This window comes from Penicillium arizonense, assembly GCF_001773325.1.
Source record: "Penicillium arizonense strain CBS 141311 chromosome Unknown PENARI_contig014, whole genome shotgun sequence".
Lineage (NCBI taxonomy): Eukaryota > Fungi > Ascomycota > Eurotiomycetes > Eurotiales > Aspergillaceae > Penicillium > Penicillium arizonense.
Window position 1 is genome coordinate 704,974 of NW_019173291.1, and position 20,218 is coordinate 725,191.

A 20,218-nucleotide genomic window follows, 5' to 3' on the forward strand; every position below is an offset into this window, starting at 1 on the left:
TGCAATAATGTACAGATCTATTCAGATATAATAATACACGCCAGCTCCATCTCAGAATACAATAGAGGAGATATTAGATCAAAAAACAACATTCACCAACTTGCCACCCTTGATAACAATGACTCGTCTTCTCTTCTCCCAGTCATGCTTCTCACTAAGCCACAGTTTGCCCTCGGCAGTCTCCAAGACCCGACTAATAATCCAGTCTTGTTCTTCCTGTGTAGGAGGGGCATTCTTTCCTTTGGCTGTCGACGTCTTCATTGATGGGATCGTAACAGCGCACCGCGTCTTGCCGTTAACCTGCACGGCGACCTTTTGTCCACCGCGAGCGGAGAGAGTCTCTGCTTCTTCAGTTGTGAGGAGGGTGCTTGGCCAGGGTGATTTGAGGATTGATGGGACTTGTTCTTTGGACTTGTTCAGCAGTGTTTCGTGCAGAACTTCCCAGGATTCAGATGAGAGGGCTGGAGCGATAGGAGCCAGGAGACGGAGGAGAGAGGAGATGGTTAGGTAGAGGATGAGAGGGGTAGATGCCGGAGTCGTGTTCAGGGTGTTGGTCAACTTTGTCAGGTCTGAGATGACCGTGTTCAGACTGTAGGGATTACTCTCAAAACAGGTTGTGACGGAAGAGATGGTGTTGTGTGTAGCCAGGATGGCGTCTGCGTCTGCGTCGCTCAGATCCTGGAGGGATGCTGGCAGAGGGGCGGCGTGACCAGTCGAAGTCGAGGCCAGGGTTTCTGCCGGGATGGAGAATGACGACTCTGCTAGGGATTGCTGGGTATCTTGGACGAGTTTCCAGAGCCGGCCGAACCAGCGCTCGATGCCGACGATCTTGGATTCGTCCCATTCTAGGACTTCGCTGACCGGGGCGGCGAACAGAATCTGTGCGCGTGTGGCGTCGGCGCCGTACTTTGATGTGCATTCGGTTGGGTCTACGCCATTGTATTTGCTCTTGGACATTTTCTCAAAGGAGATGTTGGGTGTGACTTGGGTGCCCTTAATCAGAGGCTTGTCTGAGCTGGTGAGGTCGACTTCCTCTGGGCGGAGGAATCGGCCAGTGGAGGGCTCGGTGAAGGTCTTGCCGTGGACCATCCCTTGGCTGAGAAGAGTTTTGAATGGTTCTGCGGGTGCGTTGGAGTTTCCAGCTGGGAACAGCTCCGATTGAGCGAGGAATTTGTAGATGAACCGGGCGTAGAGGAGATGCAGGATAGCATGCTCGACACCGCCGATATAGAAATCCACTGGCCGTGCCACGGCAGGAGAGAATGGTGCCTCCTTGTTGGCAGAGTCGAGGAATCGCAGGAAGTACCAGGAAGAGTCCACAAAGGTATCCATGGTATCTGTATCCCGCTTAGCTGCTCCTCCACAGCTGGGGCAGTTCGTGTGGAGCCATTCTTCGGATGATTCAAGAGGATTGCCCTTCTTCCCTTTCAGCCAATCTCCCTCAATCTTCGGCAGCTTCACTGGAAGATCCTTCACAGGCACGGGCACAGGACCACAGTCACCGCAGTGGATAATGGGGATAGGTGCACCCCAGTACCGCTGACGACTAATCAGCCAATCTCGCAGACGCCAACTCTCGACAAAGTCAGCTTGTCCAACCTGCTTTAGGTCATTGACAATCAGCTCGGAGGCCTCCTTGGAGTGCAGACCTGAGTACTTCCCGCAGAGGGAAGTCAAGAAGCCCTCTTGAGTGAAAGCCTTTGAGTCTGAGGCTGGGACGACACTGTTAGCCTCGCTGCCCGTTGCCTCGGCCTCAATAACGACAGAGATGGAGTCCGGGTTCACATTCTCCTTGAAGAATGACATATCTCTGGCATCGTGACCAGGAACTCCCATGACTGCTCCTTCGCCATAATCGCTAAGGACATAGGGCGCCACGAAAACGGGAAGCTTCCTTGACAGCTGAGGGCTTTCTGTATCAATTTTCCGCAATGGATGAGATACCTCCACGTCTGATAATTTGTACCCAGCCTTCGAGTCCGGCGGAAGTGAAGATGCTTCACTCAAGAACTTCCGAAGAGCCTCGTCTTTCTCGGCAGCCTTTAGCACAATAGGATGGGTCAGAGAGAGCGCAAGATATTCCACGCCATACAGGGTGTCAGGCCGGGTAGTAAACACATCCACATTAACCTGCTCACCCCCATTGCTGTTGACAGTTACGGGAAAAGTGACCTTCGCACCATATGATTTCCCAAGCCAATTCCGTTGCATGGAAAGCACACGCTCTGGCCATCCTCCAGCGAGAGAGTCGAGATCTTTCAACAGCGCTTCCTTGAACTCAGTGATGCGGAAGAACCACTGCTTCAAGTTCAACTTTTCAACCTTAGCACCAGACCTCCACGAGAACCCATTGGAATCAACCTGAACATAAATCAGAGAAAATAACCATATAGCTCGAAACCTTAACCCACCTGCTCATTCGCCAAAACAGTCTTATCGACTGGATCATAATTAACCAGCGCCTCAGCCTGATACGCCAAATCCTTCTGATATAGCATAAGGAAGATTCGCTGAGTATGTTCATAGAACTCAGGGGAACAAGTCGCCAATTCCTAGATCAAACAGATTAACCCAATTCGGCCCGAATACCCAGATAGCCATGGCCATAACCATATCCAAAGTTATAGCCATAGTCTCAGTGATGGCAATAACATACCCTCTCCCAATCAAACCCAGCAGAGATACACCCCAACTGCTCCTTCATCCTCGAAATATTATGCGTCGTCCACTCGGCAGGATCAATCCCCCGCTCAATAGCCGCATTCTCCGCCGGCAACCCAAAAGCATCCCACCCCATCGGATGAATAACCTCATGCCCGCGCATTTTATAAAACCGCGCTAACACGTCTGAGATTGTGTATACGCGCAGATGGCCCATGTGTAGTGTTCCTGAGGGGTAGGGAAACATGGATAAGATGTAGGATTGGGGTTTTTGCGCGGATGTGTTGGTGGGGGATTGTGATTCGGATTGGGTGGTAACCCGCTCGGCTTGCCATTTTTCTTGCCATTTCTTGTCGAGGGTGGGGAGGTCAAGTTTTTGAAGGGTTGATGTTGTGCTTGCGTGTCGGGTTAGGGCGTATGTGTATGCATTGTAGATTTGGAGTCGGTTGGTTGGACGCGCGCGGAGTCGGGTTTGCGCGATTGCGCTTGTGAGGCGGGTTCGAAGGAGGGATTGCATAGTTGGTTTTGGTTTATTGTATCATGGTTGGTTGGGTTTGGGGTTTGGGGTTTGGGGATTTGGGCGATTGGCCTTGGTTCAGTGTTGGTTTGCGCATCTTCAAATCTCCCCGAGGGTCGGATAGCTTTAGCCCCGATTTGGACTAGCGTCTTTAAGGACAATATCTTGACTTGTACAATACTGTTGTCAATATTCAAGTGCCATTTTATACATTTGATATAGTGTTGGATCTTGAATATGTGTCATGTCTAGTATATTCACAGATGCAAATCTATCCCTCATTTTACATTTACCCCCATGAACTAGAGTATCCAAATCTCTCGACACCTCCAGGGCTGGGCAGTCTACAACCTCAAAATATCCCCGGACCGATCAATCCCACCACGGAAATGATCCGTAACGACCCTCCCCCCAAAGACAGTCTCATCAACAATCCCCTGCACATGCTTCGGCTCAACACGCCCATACCAAATCCCCTTCCCAGCCAACGGATGCGGCACCGAAGCATCCTCACCGGACATCATCTTAGGCGGGATATAAACAATAACATTGCCCGCATATTTATGGCCACCAACGTGGCTAATCAATCCGATATTCGCATGGTCCGGCGCATCAACCGTCGCCCGTGCACCTTCACTGCCAGCAGTAAATCCGCGCGCTTGTAAGACTCGCTGGAACTCGGTTTCCAGTGCTGGTGCCATAACGCCGCAGCGCATGTCTCGGCCGCCATGGCCGCAGATTAGGATTGTGGGAGAGTGGTTTATGTCGATTGCGTCGGGGAAGTGCGATGCTAGTTCTGGGACGCGGGTCATGTCTTTTTGTTTGGAGGTTCTGTGGGAGGAGTGCATGTGGTGGAGGCGTTTTGGGAGGAGATAGGCGCGGATGAAGGTGACAAGGTCAGTTTTTTGTTCTGAGGGTGATGCGGTGTCTGCGGGTATTGAGGGGATGTATTTGAAGCTTGGGAAGAGGAAGGCTGAGGCGGTTGTGGGGGAGGTTGTTGAGGGTGCGATTGATGTGGCCGTTGTGAGGACGTTGTTGAATGGCTTGGATGTGTTAGCAAGAGATCGTATCATTGTTGAGGTGTGCTGAGGGTGCCTTGTTCGCATACATCAAGGTAAGGCCCACCACGACCTAGTAGACGCTTCATTCCTCGCAGGAGACTTCCCCAGCCTTCATTCTCGCCATCTTCATCAATGCGACTCGTCCAATCCCGCTTCCCTGTGCAGACGAGGAGCTGCTGCGTATAGGCAGCCATTGTCCCGTTTAACGCATGTTCATGGTCGATTGGTAGACCCTCTGGCATGGCAGGTGTGGATGGGCAATCGCAGCTTGGCTCGGGGCATGATTTCGTCACGGGGAATGGAGGTGGGATATGCAAGCGCACGCGGTGTCGGCTATTGTGGTTTGGGGTGGTGGATAGCAGGCGTATGCTTCGACATGTCTGTCCGGTCCAGTCGCGCGTGACCGACTGCAGGATTGTTGGTCGAAATTTCATCGCATAAATGTGTACAAGTGACAAGAAAGGATGCGAAAATAGCTTAGACAAGTAGACAAGTAAAAAGAGCGAGTGCTGAGTATTAAAGAACTGCTATCTCCGAGTCCGAGACGGACCGGAGCTTCGGTATTATCAATCACCGCCTGCTATTTGCTCCCGTTCCTTTTGTTCTCCGTACTCTACTCCATATGTCCAGACATTGTAAAATTGCCCATATCAAATGAAGGCTAGAAGTTCTCTTCAATTGCCTCAGAATATCCATTCGATTTCAATTTTCGATTTTCAGTTTTTCGAAATGTTGTATCTCCCATCATGGCCCTCGTGGCGTAGATAACAACCAACCGACTGCGTAAATCCAAGCGAGCCCGAAGCCAATCGACTGAGATCAAAGTAGAGTGATCTCTGATGCATGAGAATCCGTGAAAATTTGTGGTGTATTCGAACAAATAAGTCTGTCGCAAAGGTCCCTATGCACGGAGAAGTGGGTTTGCAACCTAGAGAAAATAAACACGTTTAGTTTTCACACAATTTTGGAGACTCGAGGTCAATGCGACCGAGAAGCCCGTCAGAGCACGAAGCGTGTCCTCGCTCAAACAAGCCTCGTATGCATGGGTTTGCCCCGCAGCTGATCATGCGACGATTCGAGGATACGCGCCGAAAGTCTCGACCTTGTGTGGAGTACCGTCCCATCACGGCGATTGATCTGTGGTCACTGTTCGAATTGGATGCATAGATTGATTGTTTGGACGGCTTGTTTGTTGTGATCGCCGTCTGGAGGGGTAATGTAGTGTATGGCGCGAAATGGTTGAGGGGCGGATATTTCGAGCTGGTATGTTAGCACCATCGAAGAGACTGATTTCTCGGTCGCTGTCCGCGTTAGTTGCAGGTGCTCATCTCATAACGTAAAAGCTGCAGCCGTTCAATTCACCCCAGAACCTTGACTGGGCGCAATTGCAATTGTCAAACATGCAAGTCAACCCATATCATGCAAGGTAATTGACGGCGCAAGATAAACACGACGGGCAAGGAAGCCCGCGGGTGGTGGTGGATTAAAACAATCCACAACCCCCTCTCCATTCTTGATCTGGTCATGCGTTCCGGCCTAAATCAAGTTGTAGACACAGTGGACCCGTGCGGACACTTCTCCAAACCTCCTCAGAGGAGGCAGTGTATAGTTGGAGATAGGGGCCGAGTCTCGGCAGAAGCGCGGGTGTATCTCGGCCTGTCTCCCGTGAGATAGGATGAGCCAGGCCATGGTCCTCTACCTTGGGGACCAGGGGACCACGGGACCGGTGGAATTGAGCTAGCAGACTTGGAGATATTCCCAGGCCGGCCCTACGGATATACCTGTAACCCATCCCGATAAGGTAAGCTCACAGATGACCCCTCATTATGTCAGCACCCCGCTGCGGGGGAACTTTTGTACGTTGAGCTGAGGTAATCACTGAGGTGGACAGAGAGAAGTCTAGACAACTAAGAGAATCATTCATATATCTCTATTAGAAGCTATCGTTTTTGGTATTTTGATATTGGAGTTATAGTAGCTCAGTTCCTCTAAAATGATATGTATATGTGACAAACATAAGCTTCAGTAGATTAACTTATAGTTATAGTGTACGACTTAGTATCAAGTAGGGTACCAATTAGCTAACAGCAACAGATGTGAGCTACACAGTGCATGGACATGTACGTGGACCCCAACGTATCAAGGTTCGGAGGATCAGCCCGGAGGGAACCCCTCGTGTAGTGAAGTGTCCCTCATGCGGAGACACGGAAGTGGAAACCTCAGTTGCCGCTCCAGTCCCGCAGTTGGAGGCAGGGTGGCTCCCGGGGTGTGGTCTATATATTGTGCTCTGTTTGCTGTTTCAATTTGACTTTTCCATCCTCTTCATCATCTTCATTCATCTCAGGTAAGACCAAAGCCCTCATTACTCTGTCTTGGATATATATATTTTATATATACTCCCCGCGTGCCCCACTCTCCCCGCTATCAACTGTTTCTCCAACGCCGTTTCGGGGTGGTTGACTTCATTGACTACATTAATTACACATATAAGTCCAGACGCTGACCTTCTATCTATCTAGATTCCATCTTTTTTAATTTCATCTTCACATATTCACAATGGTATTTATTCGTTCCTTTTCCCGTCAATTGCGACGGCCCTTCCTCTCGGGCCTCAAGGCCACCCCGTTCGCTCGGGCGTCACCATTGGGTTCTATCTCCGGAGCACGAACGCTAACTGCTACCGCCAATCTACAGGGCAAGGTTCTTTTGGTTCTTTACGACGTAAGTGATTCCAGTTTTGCAATTTGACGATAATTCGCTAACATGACATAGGGTGGTGAACACTCCAAGCAGCAGCCTGCTCTGCTTGGTACCACCGAGAACGAGCTCGGGATCCGCAAGTGGCTCGAGGATGCTGGCCACACCCTGGTCACCACCTCCGACAAGGAGGGCGAGAACTCCACCTTCGACAAGGAGCTCGTCGACGCTGAGGTCATCATCACCACCCCCTTCCACCCCGGTTACCTGACTGCTGAGCGTCTGGCCAAGGCCAAGAAGCTCAAGCTTGCTGTCACTGCCGGTATCGGTTCCGACCACGTTGACCTGAACGCCGCCAACACTACCAACGGCGGTATCACTGTTGCCGAGGTCACCGGCTCCAACGTCGTCTCCGTCGCGGAGCACGTCGTCATGACCATCCTCCTCCTGGTCCGCAACTTCGTCCCTGCCCACGAGCAGATCAAGAACGGTGACTGGAATGTCGCCGCCGTCGCCAAGAACGAGTACGACCTCGAGGGCAAGGTCGTCGGTACCGTCGCTGTCGGCCGTATCGGTGAGCGTGTCCTCCGCCGTCTCAAGCCCTTCGACTGCAAGGAGCTCCTCTACTATGACTACCAGCCCCTCTCCGCCGAGGCCGAGAAGGAGATTGGCTGCCGTCGCGTCGACAGCCTCGAGGAGATGCTCGCCCAGTGTGATGTGGTCACCATCAACTGCCCCCTGCACGAGAAGACTCGCGGTCTCTTCAACAAGGACCTCATCTCCAAGATGAAGCCCGGTGCTTGGCTCGTCAACACCGCCCGTGGTGCCATCGTCGTCAAGGAGGATGTCGCCGAGGCCCTCAAGTCCGGCCACCTCCGCGGATACGGTGGTGATGTCTGGTTCCCCCAGCCCGCCCCCAAGGACCACCCTCTCCGCTACGCCGAGCACCCCTGGGGTGGTGGCAACGGCATGGTTCCCCACATGTCCGGTACCTCCATCGATGCGCAGGTCCGCTACGCCAACGGCACCAAGGCCATCCTGGACAGCTACTTCTCCGGCCGTGAGGACTACCGCCCTGAGGACCTGATCGTCCACAAGGGTCAGTACGCCACCAAGGCCTACGGTCAGCGCAAGTAAAAGTGCACCTAAGAGTCTCCGGGTTCATGTTTATGCTTTTCTTTATGAATGTTCATAGGCCCTAACGGGCGATGCTGAAAAGGTAGCATCATTCACGATACCAATGAAATAATATTTTAAGTGAATTTTCTCTTTTACCTGTTTTAGATTTGCATTTGAAACGTGCATGATGATCCTAGTGGAGACGTCGATCTCAGCCCAGCCTCTAGTGGGGTCGGCCATTTTTAAGCATTCCGAGGTTATTGCTGGATAGGATATACTTCAATAGTCTATCACCTTTTTACAAAACTTCAGGTAGTCTCGATGATAAAAGAACTCTATAAACAGAGCAAATCCATATGTAAAACGCCAAGCTCAATGCAATATAAAAAATAAAATAAACCTCTCGCAAAACGCCCATGAATATACCCCAGAAACCCCAAAGAGACAAATGCACGGTTTCCCAGGATATCAATGCTAAAAATACCTCTCTCCACTTCCATTCCACCCTCAACGCCTCTCACTACCATGGTGATCCTCCTCATCACTATCATCCATAAACCCCTCCTCCAAATCCCGACTCAACCTCCCCTCAGCCTCAGCAACAGACCCACGCCTCCGTTCCAACGCCTCCCGCCTAGCGGCATCCATATCCATCCCAACAAGAATCTCCCCCTCATCGTCGTCGATACTGATAGTATCATGCTCAGCCATGTGCGCGCCGCGCCGCCAGGTAGAAGGTAGGAAAAAGCGCATTATGGCGTCGGCTATGCGGTCGCGGAGGGAGAGGGTGTGGGCTGATATATTGTGTAATGGGAGGTACTGGGAGTAGCGTTGGTGGTAGCGGCGGAAGATTGGGAGGATTAAGCATGTGGCCAGGATGTAGATTGTTAGGGCTATTAGGGCTGGGATGAGGATCGTCTGGTTGGGGTTGGGTGTTAGTCTTGTTTGTTTGTTTGGGTGGGTTGTTGGTTGGTTGTTTAGATGGGTGGGTGAGTGGGTGATCTGGGTCTGGGGGTTTGATGTGTTGTTTCTGGGGGATCTGATAGAGGTATAGGGGAGTCGGTCACTGGTTTGGATAGGGGTTGAGGGCGTACCTTTGCGAAGACGCCTGATGATCCCATATTGGGCGGACTTGCTTGGTCTTCAGGGCGGGACGATGGGTGATGCGCCGGGGTTGTGTATGGTTGTGTATGGTTGTAAAGCGGAACACGGGGTAGGGAATCGGAGTCCGGGGCGGGCTCAGGCGCATGCAGATCGCGCAAATACCTTTGATATTGGAGATCGGGTCTCATTGTCGCGACACGTGACCGGACCTAGTGTTTCTCCGGACGAGCCCCCTAATCAATAGATGATTGACGCTCGGGCTTAGAGAGGGACTTGACTGCAGAAAATCTTCTTTAATTTCCGTTTCTCTTCTTCGTGGGGTATGTGTGTATGTGTCTTGACTCCCTTGACCACTCCCTTGACCCCTCGGGACCTCCGTAGCAACAAGTATACTAACTCATCCCAGGGACACAAACAGACCGTTTCCGATTTGAATGTCACCACGCCCTTATAGATCCCCATAGCTAGCGCTTTGGATCGCGAGATTTATTAATCCCTTTACCTCTGAGAGTGTCGAGGGAGCCCTTATGCTGTGCCCCTCTCAGTGACGCCCGCCAATATGCCATCCAGCTCACATGCCGACAAATCGAGGCAAACATCGGCTGGAAAATCGTTTTTCGGAAGGAAGTTGTACAAAGAGAAACCTGCGGAGGATCGATATGATACTTACGGGGGTTCTTACGACAACCTGGCTCCCCCTGGGAGTGCCGCTGGCTCACGCTCATCCCGCTATTCGAAGCGGTCTTCAATCCAATCAGTCGACATGACCCATGACTTAGACCCAAGTAGCCTCGCTCCCACGGCCGGTGTTATTACGTCCATCCCCTTCGAAAGCCTCCCCTCCGACACTCGCACACCCATCCCAATCGACAGCATGTCCCGCCCGGATTCCTCGCGTCATGAACCCTCGCCCAACCACTTGGGTAAAGCTGGGGCGGATTTCCACCAATATCCTACCTGGACCTCGACTTCTGCGCCAAATGGTTCACCCTCACATCCCTCTGGCCCGCGTCCTCCCCCGCATGCTTCAAACACGACCATGTCAAGTAGCCAGTCGGGCGACCGGGGCGCCAGATATCAACAATGGGGACGGCCAGGTAGTTCAGCAGCGAACATGGGTCCCAGCCATAACTCCTCCTCGATCGATTCATCCTCCAACTCCCGCACCTCCCTCGATCAAACAAGCCTTTATTCCTCCGTTTCGTCCAATGCGCGGGGATCGAACTACTTCGCGTCGGACGGTTCTTCCCGCACCCTCACACCCTCGCATTCAAGTGATCGCAATATTGGATTCCCTCCAAGTTCCAGCTCTGGCCGCTTGTCAAATGCGCCCTCGACCCACCAGATTTCGCAACCAATACCGGCCGCTGTACCCCGGCCACAGGATAACTATCTCACTCGACCGAGAGACGACCGGATTGTGGATCAGCTATTTCTGGAGTTGATGCAGAAGAGAGGTTGGCAGAATCTCCCTGAGCAGGCGAAACGGCAGATGTTGTCATACCCCGCTTCAAAGAAATGGACGCTGGTACACCAAGATCGCCTTACCGAGCTACAAGGCGAGCAGAAGAGACGGCAGAATGCCCGACAAACTCATGGCCATGATGGTCTGTCTGGTTTGCTTGAGCGTGCTGATGAGGAGGGTAGTCCGGAGTGGTATGTGAAGAAGGTTATGGATGATACTATTACCTCCAAGCAGCTTGCCAGTTTGAGCGTCAGCTTGCGGACACAACCCATCAGGTAAGTGCTGTTTCTTTCTAGAGATCGCACACCACTAACAACTATATAGCTGGGTGAAAGCCTTTGTTGAAGCTCAGGGTCAAGTTGCCCTGACCAATGTCCTCTTGAAGATCAACCGCAGGAAAGCATCTGGTCCTGTGCCAGCGCCACCAACCGGAGACAAGGATCTTGACCGCGAATATGATATTGCCAAATGTTTGAAAGGTCTGATGAACAACAAATATGGTGCAGACGATGCTCTAGAACACCAAAATGTCTTGGTTGCCCTTGTCAGCTCGCTATCATCCCCCCGTCTGAATACTAGGAAACTTGTCAGTGAAGTCCTTACCTTCCTCTGTCACTGGGGCGATGGCCAAGGCCACCAAAAGGTCCTACAATCCATGGACAAGGTCAAACACGACCACAATGAAACTGGCCGCTTTGACGCCTGGATGCGTATCGTCGAGGTCACCATCGATGGCCGTGGAAAGATGGGCAGTCTGGTCGGTGCCAGTGAAGAGTACCGCAGCGGTGGTATCGGCATGGAGAACCTACTCATGGAATACGCCGTCTCAACCATGATCCTGATCAACATGTTGGTCGATGGGGCCGAAACCGATCTGCAGCTACGATGCCATATCCGCGCCCAGTTCACATCATGTGGAATCAAGCGTCTGTTGACGAAGATGGAGGGATTCCAATACGAGGTCATCGACAAGCAGATCGAACGGTTCCACGAGAACGAAGCCATCGATTATGAGGATCTCCTCCAGCGCGAGAACAGCAGCGTTAAGGATAGCATCGAGGGCGAAGTCAAGGATATGAGCGATCCCATGCAAATTGTTGATGCTATTTCGTCCAAGATTAATGGCAGTCGGTCTCACGACTACTTCCTGTCGGCTATGCAGCATATGCTTCTGATCCGGGAGAACTCCGGCGAGGAAGGGTTGCGTATGTTCCAGCTGGTAGACGCCATGCTGAGCTACGTTGCTATGGACCGAAGGCTTCCTGACCTTGACCTACGACAAGGGTTGACCTTCACCGTGCAGAGCCTGTTAGACCGACTGCATACCGATGCCGAGGCGAGACGGGTGTATGATGAGTCTCTCGAGGCCCGGCAGATTGCCGAGGCTGCTATCGCCGAGCGCGATGAGATGAGAGCCCAGGTTGAGCTTGGTGCAGAGGGCTTGGTCAAGAAGCTACAGAAGCAGATTGAAGAGCAGGCTGGCATTATCGAGCTGCAACAGCGGCAGAATGAATCGTTCAAGGCGGAGGTTGCAGAAGTACAACGGTTGCGTGCGCAGGAATTGCAGCGCAATGAGCTGGAAACTAGAGAATTATACCTCATGCTTCGAGATGCTCAGGATATCGCCGCGTCCAATGCTCGCAAGGCCGCCAACCCCGAAGTGGAGGCTGATCCTTCCCAGATGCCCGGTATCATGGATCGGGAACGACTCATGGAACGTCTGGAGCGTCAGCTCGAGCGGACCAAGACTCAATTCAAGCTGGAGGGCAAGGTCTGGGGCCAGCATGGACCATCGGATCGCTTACGTGAACTGCGTGAGAAGATGGATGGCGAGGGTGAGGACAGCGATGAATTCGCTGAAACTACCCGGCGCAACCTGGACCCTGGTTCTCTGGGTTCTGTCTATCGCAAGCGCAGCCATGTCCCTGAGATGGGTGCTCTTGAAGATGGAGAGGAAATCTTGGACAACAATGGCCAGCCGATTGATAGGGCTCGTCTTGATAATCTATACCGTCACCGTCTGAACCCCGCCCAAGCTACTGGTTTGCTAGGCGAGCTTGCGTCCAAGGTTTCTAAGTTCGATGCTGAAGATGCTGATGCTACCCCGACTGCACCTGATGCCGCTGAAGGGCAGCAGCTATCTGAGAAGGCTCCTGTGGCGGCTCTGCCCCCTCCTCCGCCTCCTGGGGGCAAAATGGTCCCTCCACCACCTCCTCCCCCTGGGGGCATGGCTGTTCCTCCTCCCCCTCCAGGTGGCCAGATGGTCCCTCCTCCACCTCCGCCTCCGGGTGGAGCAGCTGGACTGCCTCCTCCCCCGCCGCCTGGTGGAAAGATTGGACTGCCCCCTCCGCCTCCTCCGGGTGGTGCTAAGGGTGTTCCTGGACTTCCACCACCACCCCCACCCCCCGGTGGAAAGGTTGGGGCACTACCTCCCCCGCCGCCTCCTCCAGGTGGTGGTGGGATGGCTCCTCCCCCTCCACCGATTCCTGGGGCCAAGGGTCTCATGCCTCCCCCGCCTCCACCGCCCAACGCTCCCTTGGGCTCTGGCTGGCGACCAGCATACATGGTTGGAGATGTTTCGCCAGGTACAACGCTCATGCCTTCTATCCGGCCTAAGAAGAAGCTCAAGGCTCTGCATTGGGACAAGGTTGATACTCCGCAAGTGACTGTCTGGGCTGCCCACGCACCCACCGCCGAACAGAAGGAAGAGAAGTACACCGAGCTCGCCAAGAAGGGTGTATTGGACGAAGTCGAACGGCTGTTCATGGCGAAGGAGACCAAGATCTTCGGAGCTAGCACCGCCGCAAAGCAGCGCAAAGACAAGAAACAGATCATCTCGAACGATCTATCCAAGAACTTCCAGATTGCTTTGGCTAAATTCTCCCAATATCCCGCCGAAGAGGTAACCCGCATGATCATCCACTGTGACAAGGACATCCTCGACAACATGGTCGTCATGGACTTCTTGCAGCGAGATGAGATGTGCAATATACCCGAGAACGTCGCTAAGCTCATGGCACCATATAGCATGGACTGGACCGGACCTGGCGCAGCCAGCTCTGACCGTGAACAGGATCCCAGTGAGATCACCCGCGAGGATCAAATCTATCTCTACACTGCGTTCGAGCTGAATCACTACTGGAAAGCGAGAAACAGAGCGCTCGCTCTGACGCGCTCCTATGAACCGGAGTACGAACATCTCTCCAGCAAATTGCAGGAGGTCGCACGAGTCAGCGAGTCATTGCGTGATTCCGTGTCTTTGATGAACGTTCTCGGTTTGATCCTGGATATTGGTAACTTCATGAACGACGCCAATAAACAGGCTCAGGGTTTCAAGCTGAGTTCCCTTGCTCGACTGGGCATGGTCAAGGACGACAAGAACGAGACTACCTTTGCTGATCTGGTTGAGCGTATCGTTCGGAATCAGTACCCTGAGTGGGAAGGGTTCCTTGACGAGATCAGTGGTGTCATTGGTCTGCAGAAGATCAATGTTGATCAGCTTCGTACTGATGCTATGAAGTACATCAGCAATATTAAGAACGTGCAGGCCAGTCTGGATGCTGGTAACCTGAGTGACCCGAAGAGATTCCATCCCGAGGATCGCGTCAGTCAGGTTGTTCAGCGGTCTATGAAGGATGCTCGACGCAAGGCTGAGCAGCTGCAACTCTACCTTGATGAGATGGTCAAGACGTATGATGATATTATGGTCTTCTACGGTGAAGACAATGCGGATGAGAATGCTAGACGTGACTTCTTTGCCAAGTTGAGCGCGTTCTTGGTCGAGTGGAAGAAATCCCGAGAGAAGAATACCTCCTTGGAAGAATCAAGGAAACGCACAGAAGCATCTCTCGCTCGCAAGCGCATCAACGTCAATCTTGCCAACAGTGGTCCGCCTGTGGAAACAGCCAATTCACCCGCTACAAGTGGCGCCATGGACTCATTGCTTGAGAAGCTACGTGCCGCAGCACCCCAAGCAAAGGATCAACGAGACCGTCGCCGCCGTGCTCGTCTCAAGGAGCGCCATCAGGTCCGTGTGGCCTCTGGCCAGAAACCGCCGTCTGATATAAACGACGCTGAAGAAGAAGACGGGGCCGAGAAGCCGGCTGACGGCGAAGGCCGTGTTGATGCGAATGGTCACCTCAGCCCTCCAATCCCCGAAGAGGAAGACGGCAAACAAGAAGCTCAGATTTCTGAAGGGGAGGATGTTGCTGATCGTGCTGCTAGCATGCTTCTCGGTCTACGGAGTAATTCCGATGCAGGCGGCGAGCGCCAAAGAAGGAGGAGAGAGAGCGCCGACGAAGAACGTCGCAATCGCCGCATGAGACGCCGCAATCCTGCAACGAGCGGAAGCAAAGATAGTGCAGATGGCGGCCTTCCCACAGTGCAAGAGCCTGCTTCGCCAACGCAGACGGAATCCGTCGTCACAGATGATCCACCCGCAAGCCCACCCGACTCTCAACCCCCGCCTTCAATTGTCGTCTCAGAGCAGGACGACACATTATCACAAGAAAACCCCTCGGAGGGTTCCTCCCCCCACAAACCAATCGATTTGTCGGACTGAGTCTGCCAGTCGACTCTAATCTAATGTTTGATTGTTTGATAGATTCACCCTGATGTCGCCTCGGAATCTTTTTGTTTCCTGTGTCTCATCTTCATATCATCACTACTACACCCCAACTACTCTACAATACACATCTGCCCTCGATTGTATAATACCCTTACCAATACCAATACCCTCCTTGAATCCCGCCCTCTCCTCGACCTTGATTTGATGAGCCGAGCATGGTGTCATGATACCATTTCCTTGTTTCTTCTTTTCTTTTCTTTAATTTTCCTCTGCTCTCTTTACCATGCTCCCGCTCTATCTTACTAGTATCCATTCATGTGCAATCTTTGTCTTCCTTTTCATCGTCATCATCGTCGTCGTCATCATCTTCACATACCCACTTGACATTGTTTGTTCTTCGTGCGGTTCTCGTCCCATCTCCCTTTGTACATAATCTCTTTTTTTACCTTTTCAACATGCTGCCTGCTATGGAAATGCTGCCATGATTTGAGGGTATACCATACAATTGCATTTTGAGCTCTCTGTTCACGCTGCATCTTGATTCCTGCATTCTCTTTTACGCCTTTGACTTCTATAATTTCCGTGCTGTTTATTTTGAAAGGCCCCTCTGCTTACCATGTATCCCTGACCATAGAATTGCGTTAGATGTACTTACATTGCGCTTCTTGTCTAGATGTATCGCAGGTAGATGCAATCCATATCATGATATCTTTGGGAATAAAGCAAATTGTGACAAGAATTAATTGATGATAAAACTGCCCGGCATTGATTGCCCACCACGTTCCTACTGTATTTACTCTTGCATGTTTTCTCTGTTAGTACCTTTTAACTTATACTTCGGAGAATCAATCACCCGACCCGGTGATTGTACGCCTGAGGTGTCGATATTTTTGACCAGGAATCCAACAACCTAGCTATCTCGTCATTTACCAGTCACCTTTGGTCCAGTCTCTGCATGCGAGCATCTCATCGACTATTGCGTTGGGCCGCCCCCTTCGGCCAAGCAACGAGTCGACCATGGCCAGCGATATTGAATAAGGCCCATATCCGACGTCATGCATTTCCCCCAGAAACGCCAGTCTTGCGGCGAACTGGCGGACAAGTGCGAGCGTTCTCATCGACCTTGCCCACTCGATTCATGCTAGATGCGGACTCCACAATCTACGCCCTCTCCACCGCACCCGGTAGAGCAGCCATTGCGGTAGTACGCGTCTCCGGCCCAGCCAGTGTACCAGTATGCAATCCCGCAACCCCTCCACATCACATATTCTAACAATCCTTTTAGATATACAAAGCCCTCTGTCCAAACACAGCCCTCCCAAAACCCCGCCTTGCAGCCCTTCGCACCCTCTACGACCCAACCAAACCCCCATCCCAAAACACAGTCCTCGACGCTGGCGCCTTAGTCCTCTACTTCCCAAACCCCAAAACAGTAACAGGCGAAGATGTCCTGGAATTCCACATCCACGGCGGCCCCGCAATCGTCAAAGCAGTCCTATCGGCAATCTCCAACACAAACACACCAAACCATGAAGTCCGCTACGCCGAACCAGGCGAGTTCACCCGTCGCGCATTCATGAACGACCGCCTGGGTCTCCCCCAGATCGAAGCACTAGGCGATACCCTCTCCGCAGATACAGAGCAACAGCGCCGACTAGCCGTGCGCGGATCCAGCGATGCCCTCCTAAAGCGGTATGAGGCATGGCGGCAGCAATTGCTGTATGCGCGCGGCGAGTTAGAGGCGCTGATTGATTTCTCTGAAGATCAGCATTTCGACGAGTCGACTGAAGAGCTGGTTTCTTCTGTTGCGACACAGGTGGGTGCGTTGAGTGTGCAGATTGGGTTTCATATTCGGAATGCGTCGCGTGGTGAGCTGCTCAGGAATGGGATTAAGGTTGCGCTTTTGGGGGCGCCGAATGCCGGGAAGAGTTCGTTGTTGAACCGCGTTGTTGGGAAGGAGGCTGCTATTGTTAGTACTGAGCAGGGGACCACTAGGGATATCGTTGATGTTGGGGTTGATCTTGGTGGGTGGTATTGTAAGCTTGGTGATATGGCAGGGATTCGTGCCGAGAGTGGGGATGGGTCTGGTGAGGTTGTTATTGGTGCTGTTGAGAAGGAGGGTATTCGCAGAGCTAGGGAGAGAGCTCTGGAGTCTGATGTGGTTATTGTGGTGGTTTCGCTGGAAGAAACCGCTGATGGGGTTCGTCTCTTCGTTGAGCCAGAGGTTCTCGATGCGGTTAATGACTGCGTGGATGCGGGCAAGTGTCTTCTTGTGGCGATTAACAAGTGTGACAAACTACACCCTGATCTGAACGGTGGTGTACCACAGTCGTTATCTAATACGATCCACGAGATCTTCCCAGCAGTACCAGCAGATCGTGTATTTGCCATTTCATGTGAAGAGGCACAGCGTGGATCTTCTACTGTCACCACAGACCCCGGCAATCTACAAGCCTTCCTACGCGGTCTAATCTCGACATTCGAACAAATTGCCTCGCCTCTCGGCATGGATGGAGATGGAAGTAGTCAATATGATCTTTCGTATTGGGAGGATTCCCTAGGCGTCACTCATCGCCAAAGCTCTAATCTACAAATCTGCCTCGACCATCTGGACGACTTCATGTCCCAAGCTTCTTCCGCCAAATCCCCCGGCTCACGCAAGAGTCAGATACCCTCTATTTACCACGAGTCTGAAATCGATATCGTCACTGCTGCGGAGCACCTGCGCTTTGCGGCGGATATGTTGGCCAAGATCACAGGCAAAGGCGAAAGTGGAGATGTCGAGGATGTGTTGGGAGTTGTCTTTGAGAAGTAAGTCCAAATGGAGACAATGGTCCTCTAGTCTGGATGATGAGCTGACGGTATCGCAGATTCTGTGTCGGCAAGTGAATGGTCCGATTGGAGTATGCTTCCGATGTGATCATGTTGATTTGCAACACTGTCCGAGTCGGTCTTGCTCGATTAGAGTCATGATATCGACTGGCTGCTGGCTGCAATTGAGATGCAGATAATTTCGCTGCCCGTCATGCATGCTCTGACATGACGAGCTATCCCAGGCCTAATTTTGACTGGGAGACACAGACCCTGGGTTTGGGTGGTTTGCCGGGGTGTTGTATCCTCCTCGACCCATTGTAGGCGACATTCGCGATGAGCGAGATCAGGCAAAAGAATTGAGATAGAGGTTCGAAGTCCTAAACTGTCTTGAGGCAATTCAATGCTGGGGTTGTTGATATAGGCAGTGTTTGTATGAATAGACCAGATAGACCAAACTAATATTGTATGATAATAACAATCACGATTCCTCGCGTCCTGAGTCCATATTTATAAGGAATCATTTTCTAAGTTGTCTGCCTTGGTCTCCGGCCCCAGGAACGCGATGAATCATTCAGGCACCCAGAATCTTCCATCCGGCCACATAGTACAGTCCCGAATTAGAGATAATCGCCATTGTTTCTCCTGCTTTGTAAGTAAAGGCCAACCTCCTGTCAAACAAGCATGGTAGCTGTCTGAGTCAGGGCTCTTCGGCTACGTAGTTTTCCGCCCGGGGTACTTGGTAGTCTGGGTGTCTCAGCCAGGCAGCCGGATGTACCGATACAAGATTTCGGCACGCCCTAGGCAATCAAAATTGGCCGGAAGAGAATTAATTCTCGCTCGGTTTAAGCGTCCGATACTACGGTATCATGTGGCACGCGGAATGCAGCTGAAACGAGGTCAGCTGAGTACAGGAGCCGTTCAAGTTTGAGGTTGAAACATACTTCTTTGAGATCCACCAAACCATGGTTCGGGGTTAATCTTAGATTCGCTCTTTCCCCTATTGGGCCAATCCATCCATGAAATCTGCGATCGGGCTTCCAAGGTTGATTGCCGACATCTAACTTTTTTTTTTCGATCATGTCAGATCTAAGAATAACTTGACTGCATCTTTCCTTCTAGAAGAACGATTGAAGAATAGTGTGCACCCAATCAGATTATCTTATCTCGCAAATTACAAACCACATGGCCGAAAGTACCCCCGAAGATAAAATAAGAAACCCACGTTGTTCCCCTGCAGAAACTCCCCACGTCATCCCTCCCTGTCGGAGCTGAGCCCGTGTGTACCTCGCAGAGAGCCTTGGTCGAAAGCAAAATTGGACCTTATCCTGCGCCTCTTGGTAATGCAAAAAGAAAAGGGCACGGGTGGCGCCTTCTTGCCGTCTAGAATTTCGGCGAGGATCTTCGTCGGATAACCACCGATGCAGGGTGGTGCAGGGTGTGCTATGAATAGCGACGTCTTAGGCCGGCAGGATCCCGGTTCTTCCATGTGGCTTCTTCTTGAAAAGCTAGTTGGCTTTCTTACTAATTAGACTTTGCTTTGTGCTATAGGATTTGTAAGGTCTCCTTTCTTCCAGGCTCCCTTGTTATATCTTTGTTTGTGGTTTCTAAACATAGTATCTAAAAGTGCGGTGCTACGTAGTTATGAGAAAGCCATAGAATAGAATAGTACATTATATAATATTGCGTGGTAGCCTAGCAAAAGAAGCTAAGATGGGGTAGTGGTCAATAGATTCAGTATCATTGTACTAAGCTTTGGTAATTTGGAATATTTTCCACTAATAAGAGGAGACTACCTACAGAGGTTGGTCAACAGCATTGAACATATGAATAGTCGTTCTAGTGAGAGTCGAAATAGGTAGGATTGTATGTTCGCACGAGAGCACAAATTACTGTGGCGTGGAAATGTTTGAAAGAAGTGAAACAATCATGAAAGGGCATAATTCGTGGGTATCATATTAAGGCCTGTTCTAAGATACACGATCCTCCCTCCACAGTTGATCGATGAGCCATCCTGCTTCATCAAACCAATGAACTGCATGTCCAGCCCTCCTCATCACGCCAACGCAAGCACAAAAAGCTCACAGATTCTACACCCGCGTTTTGCTCATCCGAATATACGTCGAAAGATAAACCGACGAAGAGAAAGGAAAGGCAAAACAAGGTGCTGATCCGCACCATCTCCTCCCAGTTGTAGATAGCCCAGTGGAGCCCCA

General features: G+C 51.7%; 5 protein-coding genes across 5 annotated transcripts; 2 read left to right on the top strand and 3 right to left on the bottom strand.

Moving 5' to 3' along the window:
* Positions 1–78: 78 nt before the first annotated feature.
* On the bottom strand, positions 79–2,631 carry PENARI_c014G05428 (leucine--tRNA ligase NAM2; the record flags this gene model as incomplete). The annotated part of the gene is made up of 3 exons (XM_022633507.1): positions 79–2,361; positions 2,412–2,552; positions 2,590–2,631. 3 exons carry the CDS (start codon positions 2,629–2,631, stop codon positions 79–81), a joined length of 2,466 nt encoding a protein of 821 aa, XP_022486690.1.
* Positions 2,632–3,522: 891 nt separating this feature from the next.
* Positions 3,523–4,433, bottom strand: PENARI_c014G07254 (sucrase/ferredoxin-like domain-containing protein; the record flags this gene model as incomplete). The annotated part of the gene is made up of 2 exons (XM_022633547.1): positions 3,523–4,221; positions 4,287–4,433. 2 exons carry the CDS (start codon positions 4,431–4,433, stop codon positions 3,523–3,525), a joined length of 846 nt encoding a protein of 281 aa, XP_022486647.1.
* A 2,362-nt stretch (positions 4,434–6,795) lies between these two features.
* On the top strand, positions 6,796–8,073 carry fdh (formate dehydrogenase (NAD+) FDH1; the record flags this gene model as incomplete). The annotated part of the gene is made up of 2 exons (XM_022633551.1): positions 6,796–6,960; positions 7,012–8,073. The coding sequence occupies 2 exons, from the start codon at positions 6,796–6,798 to the stop codon at positions 8,071–8,073; spliced, it is 1,227 nt and encodes a 408-aa protein (XP_022486580.1).
* A 489-nt stretch (positions 8,074–8,562) lies between these two features.
* PENARI_c014G00436 (uncharacterized protein) lies at positions 8,563–9,176 on the bottom strand (the record flags this gene model as incomplete). Its single annotated transcript, XM_022633400.1, has 2 exons — positions 8,563–8,973; positions 9,150–9,176. The coding sequence occupies 2 exons, from the start codon at positions 9,174–9,176 to the stop codon at positions 8,563–8,565; spliced, it is 438 nt and encodes a 145-aa protein (XP_022486672.1).
* Positions 9,177–9,718: 542 nt separating this feature from the next.
* Positions 9,719–18,080, top strand: PENARI_c014G05049 (formin sepA; the record flags this gene model as incomplete). Its single annotated transcript, XM_022633492.1, has 5 exons — positions 9,719–10,899; positions 10,949–15,147; positions 16,337–16,425; positions 16,477–18,002; positions 18,062–18,080. The coding sequence occupies 5 exons, from the start codon at positions 9,719–9,721 to the stop codon at positions 18,078–18,080; spliced, it is 7,014 nt and encodes a 2,337-aa protein (XP_022486492.1).
* Positions 18,081–20,218: the final 2,138 nt, after the last annotated feature.